This window comes from Lupinus angustifolius, chromosome LG01 (assembly GCF_001865875.1).
Source record: "Lupinus angustifolius cultivar Tanjil chromosome LG01, LupAngTanjil_v1.0, whole genome shotgun sequence".
In the NCBI taxonomy this organism is placed as follows: Eukaryota; Viridiplantae; Streptophyta; class Magnoliopsida; order Fabales; family Fabaceae; genus Lupinus; species Lupinus angustifolius.
Window position 1 is genome coordinate 8,680,723 of NC_032009.1, and position 9,384 is coordinate 8,690,106.

General features: G+C 31.2%; 1 protein-coding gene across 1 annotated transcript; it reads right to left on the reverse strand.

Annotated features, from left to right (window-relative positions):
* Nucleotides 221–6,554, reverse strand: LOC109349159 (probable magnesium transporter NIPA1). The gene is made up of 9 exons (XM_019589868.1): nucleotides 6,270–6,554; nucleotides 5,898–6,110; nucleotides 5,698–5,754; nucleotides 4,329–4,419; nucleotides 4,051–4,211; nucleotides 3,813–3,940; nucleotides 3,580–3,717; nucleotides 2,757–2,849; nucleotides 221–764 (listed from the first exon to the last, which is right to left on the reverse strand). The coding sequence occupies exons 2-9, from the start codon at nucleotides 6,022–6,024 to the stop codon at nucleotides 591–593; spliced, it is 969 nt and encodes a 322-aa protein (XP_019445413.1). The 5' UTR covers nucleotides 6,025–6,110; nucleotides 6,270–6,554; the 3' UTR covers nucleotides 221–590.

Genomic DNA, 9,384 nt, shown 5'->3' on the forward strand with positions numbered 1-9,384 from the left:
ATTTAACTTTAAAAGAAATACCCGAGGATAAAAAAAATTTGTTTGTTGTAACTCATTCATATAAGTGGGTATACATTACCAATTATTCTTCTTTTATTTTATTTAAGTTGTAGGTAAAAATCCGGTTCGTTCTTTAAAGGGAACCGGTTTGCAAAAGAACCACTTTTCCAAAATGAGAGAATTGTGTTAAGTGTATTAAAGTATGTTGAGACTTGAATAAAAACTATAAATAAGTTCAAGGATCATAATCTCATAGTGATGAAGATTTACATTCGGGCTTTTAGCTATTACACAAAAACCATCAGTTCATAAAATCTTGCAGGGGAAAATCAAAAGACAAAGAATACATGAAACTACATTGTTGTATGTCTCAAAAATTGTCAGAAATGCTTCATGCAATCTTTCACATTAACATCATATGTTTTGGCCTTTAACTTTTTCAACATTACAGAACCAAACAATAATACCCTCTCTTTTACTAGCTTTTCTCTATTTGAAAGAACATAGCATAACAGATTTTCAAAGTTTTTTAGCTTTAGAACATAGTTGAAAGACCATTGATGTTCCTCCATGATTAAAAAAATGCATGACTATCGAGTTTGCAAGTCATTAGTAGAATGTTCTGGAGTTCTAAAAACAGGAGTTGTTTCTTCAGGCCTATTTCCCATATCCTTAGTTTTGTGAAGGAGAAAGGTCCCAGATAAAATTGTGACAAAGCCACATAGTTCAGTAGCAATTTGTGATGCATTTTGTGAGACCCAGTCCTGCAGAAAATAAACAAACAATAATATCAGATTATGACTGATTAATGCAGATGAGATCAACAAGGCAATATAGCAACTCAGATGATTATTCTAACTATCTTATTTCCCGGTTTTGTTCTTGCAAATAGTTACATAATTCTCTCATTTACCCTACATATTATGTACCACATACTGAATGCGTTATAAAGAATGTCTCATAAAATTCCAAATAAAAAATGACAAATTACATAACCATCTGAACCATGTACTGCATATCTTAGTTACTATGATCAGTCTTCTAAAATGTAGTGCAATTGCTTCTCTAATTTAAGAATCCTCCCTCAAAGATTGAGATCATTACAGTAATAATAAATACTGAAACATCTCTTGGGGTTTGTTTGTAAGTTGAGTTTTGAAGGGGAATGAAAGGGAAGGCTTCAGAACCATGTCAACAGTGTAATTCATGACTCTGAAAGGGAAGGCTTCAGGACCATGTCACCAGCATATTTCATCTCCTGTTTTCCTTCTTTCTTCTCTAAAACCCAACTCGCAAGCAAAGCTTTGGACAATCACTAACCTCTGCCGTCATAATTACTGAATATGTTTTACCTCAAAAGAATTGTTTACTATTATATACATATTTTCTTCTGCTGTCTTCTTGAAGAACTTTATTTTTTCCTTGATCTTTGAGCTGCAAATTAAATTTCTCTTCTAAAAAGAACGTGTATGATGCATGTTATATATCAAACAATGTACTTTCTCTTAAACAATAACGTGGAACCTTAATCAATCGAAAGTCTAGAAATGTGATTGCTCTAGTTGGAAAAAGCAAAAAAAAATCATCAAGAAACCATATGCAAATAATGACAAGAAAGTTCTATTTTCCTTCAACTTTATTCATACTTGTGCAGCTTTATTAAGTATGTCTTATTCTTTGTGTTAAGTAGATCATACTTAATAGATGGGTAGTTATTCAAAGATAAATTGGAGTAGATCTTACTTAATAGATGAGCATCATCCATTCAAGTTGATCAAGTCAATCTTTGGTTTTCTGTTTGTAATCTGTTATATAGTGGTGACCTTATCTTTATCCTATGTAATTTAAATTTTATAATTCTGTTGTAACATTACTTACCTCCTTTTGTGCAGTACTATATATTGTAACATTAAAGTTATTATAGTCAGTTTTCCATTCTAGTAAAGCTCTCTTAAATACTTTCTTAGAGAACTTATAAGGGGAAAAACAAGAACCTATATACATAAGTAACTCTAGAATCTGACATCATACAATTAAAAAATTCTAACGATTTTTTGGTAGTAACAAGGGTATCCCCACTTTATAGGTAAGGAACTAATCCCTTTCGGGAGTATGTGTGGCTACCCCTCTCAACAAGTATTGCTCCCAGGATTCAAACCCTTGAACTTTTAGTCTTTTTGGGATCTAGTAAGGCCTTACACCGCTATACCAACGCTTTGTTGAGAAAAATACTATAGGTAATAATGTTTACACTTACCATGTGTCTTATTCAGTTTTACTTTGCCATGCAATTGTGGGGAGGAGGCATTTTATTTCCATAAACACCATATATATATATATATATAATGTAGTAGTATCATCACTAATTAAAATTGCAGACCACATCATATGATGCGGCTGCAATATTATAGTTGTAGTGACCACAACAAACATATCATACTGTAATTGCGATGTGACACTGAATGACTGATGTAGCTATATTGGACTGCAACACAACCGTATCGGACCGCATTTGGGACACATTGGGTCACAATGCAACCGCATCAGGCTGCATCAGACCGCATCGATTTCAAAAATATTATTTTATTCACAAAATAATTCACACCACAATGGCCACAATCCACATCGAAGCAGCTATAATGACCGCAATTACGGTAACCACAACCACAATCGAGACCACAATTTAAAACAAAGACAAAAGCAAGAAATGTTAAAGATGATATATATAGAACCACAGAAGATAAATAATTAGTCACCTTGAACATGATCATGCTGGCAAAGATGGTCAGTGTCGTAAACATGACATAGTAAACTGGTGATACTACTGCAGTGTTAAAGGTGTCCAAAGCCTGGAAACATGTTTCCAAATTAAATAAATAGCACTACAACATGATTAGTATGGTAAATAATCTTGAACTACTAACAAACCACTCTTATTAATTATTTTCAGGATTCTAGCACTATTGGTTTGTTGGTTAATTTCAGGATTCTAACAAGTGCAGAAATGAAGTTAAATTGCAAGTCCTCTAGAAATTAGCAGAAAATGGTGGTTCAATCATGAGGCTCCCACCAAATAGGGTTTGAGGAGGGTAAATGTACACAATTTTATTCTCACAAACGGAGAGGCTGTTTCAAGAATTTGAATTGATGCCCATTTAAATCAATGACCTCCAGGTCACAAGACAAACAATCTGACCATCACGCCGAGGATTACCCTCTTCCTCTAGAAATCAGTAGAATAAAAAAATGTCATGCCATTCCGAGAAAAGTGCATGTTAACCTTTATTCACCCTTAACTGAAACCGGAAGGGTGTGAAACAGTTCAATGCCAGTTGAGAAAGGCAATACAAACCTTTTGTTTATAACTTTTCCAAATGTCACATGCTAGATTATGTGATGCAAACATGATCAATTACAAAATGATAGAAGCCCCAAAAGGTGGAAATCATAGTTAAATTTTTTAACCATTACTAGTTACTGTGACCAAAACCTTTACATGCTATGGCATAATCATTTAATTTATACTATAAAAGACACTGCAATAGTACATGCACAAATATATATAATGCCAAAGCATACCTTGTTCAAGTAGTTAATCTGCAAAAGACAACATCCTATCACAACAATTGTAAAGAACCATGTCTGGAAGTATTTGAATTGATTCGAGCCTTCGAATGTAAGCTTCAAAGCTATTCCCACCGCTTTAACACTCATAACCTATGCAACCACAAGAATCAGCATTAATAACATTGCACATTAGCAGGTTTATGATCAACCTTGACGTATATGAGCATTATGGATATAACTAGTACCGTAATCGAGCCCGTGAGAGAACATATTGCAACATATATAAACAGATGGGTCTGCCCATAGCGCGGGACAAAATAGAAAATGAGGACAATAACTAGAATCGTGACCGCAACAATGTAAAGAATAAACCCTGATGATGAACGGAAAAGTTTAAGTGTTAGCTAAATTAACTATAAATGAATACCTTGAACTCATTAAGACCAGAATGTTGAAACCTAAGCAATCAAGGTTTAGAAATACCTATTTCTGTAGCAAGCTGCCACACTTCCTTAACCGAATGAATAACTCTTTCATGTGGCGCGTGCAGAACAATAGTTGTTGATCCAACCATACAGAGAGCACATCCAAGCATACCAAATATGTGTAATTTCTCTTCCAGTATAAAGTGAGCTAGCACTGCACTGCATCATGATGTGAGTTTGAAACTGTTTCGTGTATGCGGGTATCCAGATTAAAAGTCGATGGAAATACAGAAGCGTCCTAAGAATTTGTGTTGTGAAGAATGACATTTTTCTTACCTGAAAATGATGCTTAAAGCTCCTAAAGGAGTTACAAGTATTGCTGGAGCAAATGCATAAGCTGCAAAATTGGCTATTTCGCCAACAATCACTACAAAGATTTAAGCATTTACTGAATTAGTTGATGAAATTTTCCAAGGGTAATTGAGAATAGAAACAAAGAAGTTAAAAGTAAAAGAATCCTAAGAATTATAATGAAAAATAGGCTCTAAGAAATGCCTATATAAATAGAACAGGATGAACCCTTGCCAATGTATTCTGATAATGATTATCACTTCAAAAAAGTTTCTGATTCTTTTGTGACATTGAAACTTTGACAATTACACTTTTCCCCTTTACCCTTGCATTTGAGAGTAAAGTGAAGAAGTTTAACACATCATTGCTTTAGTTTGAACTGATTAAAATCCCATTTCTTTGACAAAAGGGGCAACATTAAAACAATAATGCTACCATGCCACACTTTATACAGTTTTCACTAACTGATTATAACTAGGCTCATCTTTTTTGTGTGTACCTTCACTCTGATTCTTCCACATAGACCTATGTGAGAGATATGTGTGTGGAAGTGATATGTAAGTAGCACTTTTTCATATTAAAAACAAACACAAAATACAGAAGGGAAGTATCAGATATTCTCCAACCATCAAATCACAATTCTTTTATTTTGGTAGAGAACTACAAATTGATTCTTGCATACCAACTTGTGGTTCCTTTGCGAATTGGTTCTCTATAATTAACGAACCATATTTTCACATATAGTTTAAGTTAAAGAAAGAACAAAGAAAAAAGAGTAATTAGTGATATGCACTCTACCTGCATGAAGAGTTACAACAAATAGTTTTATACTAGGGTGTTTCTCCTATGGTGAAGTCAAAGTTGATTCAAACCTAGAAGAAGTGACACTAGAAATGCTATAGAAACCCTGCTGAGTATACCCGAACGTACTAGTATTTGACACGGTAGCGTACAGCGTATGTATCCGCCGTATTCGTACTAGAGAGAACCACTTATTAGGTGACTATGTCTCCAACTATACAAAAAAGGTGGTAGAGTGCATGAGACTCCCACTTAGTGGGCTCTTGGGAGGATAGATGTACGTAGCCTTATGAATTAATTCAACACCCACAGATAAAAGAATTTCAATAACAAGAACTAAAGGGAATATGAGGTCTAAACATAGACAAATTAACCACTTGCTTAAAGATGAATTAGGTCCAGATGCAACAAAATTTGTCCCAGGGAATATTATATGATAGGCAACTTATAAACTTGACCTTATCAAAAGGGATTGTATGCAGAAATTTGACATAATATATTAAAATTCAGTGAAGGGAACCAACAAAAAATTGTAAAAACCAAAACCACTTACTTGAGATCATTCCAATCCACCACCAGGGTTCATAAAGGTAAGCATGCCCTCCAGAGGCTGATAAGAAATCAAATCAAAACAAATAAAATGATTAAACAAATTACAAATTCAATTCCAAAACTTTTCAATAACCCATATGAAATTAAAGCAGACCATAACAAAAAAAATAGAAAAAAAGAGGAAAATTAAAAGTGATGAACCTGCACTTTTTCCTGTATTGCCAGCTTTCTTAAGCCCCATTTTCTTAATTATAAAGCTAGAACCAATGAAAATACTTGAAGATAAAGCCAGAATAAGCCCAGTTACATTGTCTTTGGATATCCCCATAGGTATATGTATCACAACAATTCACAAGCATAAAAGTGATTAAAAACTGCAGGGCCAAGATGTCCAATTCAATCAATATTCCTTGACTTTTAAGCCATCCATTCAACAACATGCATAACAAAACCAACAAAGTCACAAATATGAATTGCATAACATAACATAAATCATGTTACATATATAAATAAAAGGGTAACATATTATATATACATACATATATATATATGTGTGTAAATGTAAATGTATACCTTCTTGGCACCTTATAAAAAAATGTATGTAGCTAAAAAACCATGGTTGATGAGATTATGAAAGAGGGTTGATGATGTTTATGTTTGATTTGCATGAAACTTAAGAAAAAGTTGTTGATTTTGTTCTTAGTTATTATGATGATGAAGAGAATGAAGGTAATAGGAGAAGATGAAAATGGAGAGTCTCAAGGGGCAACGGTTTATCCGTTACGTATGAGTCCAGAAACAATAACCTCAATTTATAAGATCCTCCGAAACCTACGTTTTTAAAAGCCATGTATGTTGTGCTGTGTTATGCCTGTGATTGCTGTCTCATATTAATTATTTATATTTAGTTCTATCATAATAATCTTTTTTTAATTGAGAAAAAAGAGTTTACAACAGAATTCACCATTCATTCATATGTTACATCATAGTCATAATAGTAGTTAGAGACGGTAAATAAATGATATAATAAAAGTATAAAAAATTTACATTACATATTCATAAATATTAACGACACATATTGAGAGGAAGTCAAAATCCTCTCAATTACTTGAGAGAATTTTCTCTTTAATTTTTAAGGATAAAATTGTCTTGTCACGATAAATATAAGAATATAAGTGTTTTTGCATTTAACTTTTCCTCTACTTTTTGACACCACTTTGTATGGGAGAAGACTCTCATTTATTGGGAGGGGTAGTCGCAAACCAAGAGATTTTTCTTTATTGTAATCAAAAGTATCATCTCAAATAAATTAATCTCTTTGTGAATGTAGAATTACTAATTTCAACAAATATGGCTGATGGTAATCAAACACTGAATTTTTTTTCCTCATAAATACAATAATACCTTACACCAAGAAACCATATAATTCCTTATAAAAATGTCTTATTTAATAACCCTATGTTCTTAATATATTTCATGAATGAGCCCCTTCAAGGAAGTGAGGGAATATTGGAATTTGGAAATAAGAATTGAATATTCACAACTTCCTAGAAGTCAAGAACCTAAGCCAGTCTCTTTTGCTTCTTATATTTTCTGGTTAGTCACGTTTTCTTCTTCTTTTTCGATAAGCAAGTCACGTTTTCTTCTTCCTCTTATTTTTTAGTTCTTTGATGTATTATTATTGTAAAGTTGTTTATATTATTAATTAGTAATAATGTATTTATCATATATAGCTTTTAATTACCAAGTATGAGGATAGGTTGGTATTGACCCAACCCCACTTAATTAGTGATTTTGAATTTAAAATTTAGTATGCATTTGCATTGAATATGATTTTCCTCCATAATAATATTATGTAATTTGAATATGATTGTTTATATAATTTTAGACAATGAAAACCGAATATGTGGGTACTCATCCGAACTTAACCCAAATTTAACAGAAAAACCAAATGTGATTGATTGGGTTCGGGTTTTACTTGGGTTTAATTTTCGGATTTGGTAGAGCAAAGAACCTACCCCGAACCCGTCCCAAAATAATGTAATTCAATTTAAAATTGAAAGTTCTATCATATTTCCATTTTTTATTTCTAATTTTAATTTACATACTAATGACTTCAAACATAAAAGAAATGAAATAATACTAGAGAAAATAGAAATGCTAAAAAAAAATGACACAAAAATGAAATAAAATGATACCAGAACTTTCCTTGAGTACATTTATTATTTTCGGGTTTTCCACCGGGTTTGATTTACCCGAAACCCGACGGGTTCGATGAAGGTACCTTTAGTTTCAACCTTGTTGAATTCGAGTTTGAGTTTTGAATTTTGGGTTTAGATATGTACAAACTGTAACTCATGGAAGTTGATTTTAATGGGAAGAGAAGTACTTAAGCCAAATAATAGGTTATATGTTTGTCAGTGTAAAGACTTATACACAGACAATACATATATTATAACAATTTATTTGTATTACTTTTTTTGATGAGTCAATAATGATGAGATATGAATGATAAATGATACAATAACAATATATAAAACTTATATAATGTCAGTACATACATTTTTTCCTCTTTATAGTATAATAATAGGTGACCTAACATATTTACACTTTTACTTAACGCATTAACCACTAGTGGTCTAGAATGAAAATATAATAAATAAAGTGTTAATTAATAGTTAATATTAAATCAAATGAAATATTATTATTTTTGAATGAAAATATCTCACTACAACATGATATTATTAACCAATCGAGTTCTGTCATTTCAATGATCATCATCTTATATGTAAGGTTGATTTTCCTTTTTATATTAAATTTTAAATTTTTATGCAACAATTATTATTTTCTATATGTACTCTTATTACAATGTTTGATTATCTCTTATTTTTTAATTAAGGTGTCATTAAAATTATCAATTAATGGGAAATATTAAATGATAGTAAAATATTGATCTTATAATAATATTATAAAAATCAAGAAAGATAATTACTTTTATTAGCGTGTATGGTTTAGTTAGAAAAGTAATAATAAATTAATGATTATTAAAGGATTAAAATAATAAAAAAGTCAAGTGAAACATAAAAAATTAACAAAAATAATAACTGCTATTCTAATTGATTATTAAATGATTCATTATTTTCAAATTAATAAAAATGATAAATATTGTCTAATATTTATTAAAAGATTATGAGGAGGAGATCTATCCTTTCCTTTCATGTGTAGCGCTTTGAAATTATGAATTTTACAACAGAAAAACATATTATCTTGGGTGATTTCTATCTATTGCTATTTTGTTTATTCTTTTGGATTTATCTAGGGATGACAACAAACGCATGAGTGTGGGTAGTGCTTTCTCGTGCTCAAACTCACAATATTTGCGGGTATTCATACGAGTAGCTGGTATTTGTAGGTACCCTACGAATTTTTAATTTTAATTATATATTTATATAATTTATAATAATCAATATATAACAATAATTGTTACATTAATAATATGATATTTATATGATACATTTATGATCATAGTCAAATATGTATAATTTATTATGAAATACTAATAAAGTATATGATATATAATCTTAAAATAATAATAAATATATATAAATATTTAACTAAAAACTAAATATATAAATTCGCGGGTACTCACGGGGTGGCTATCACAAAACCCGCTCCCACCCATAAGCTA

Coding starts and splice junctions, on each gene's coding strand:
- LOC109349159 (XM_019589868.1), bottom strand. CDS start 6,024: ATGGGGATATCCAAAGACAATGTAACTGGGCTTATTCTGGCTTTATCT. Junction 4,212..4,328: donor GCTTTAAGCATCATTTTCAG/GTAAGAAAAATG, acceptor ATCATGATGCAG/TGCAGTGCTAGCTCACTTTA. Junction 3,718..3,812: donor CTCTCACGGGCTCGATTACG/GTACTAGTTATA, acceptor GTGGTTGCATAG/GTTATGAGTGTTAAAGCGGT.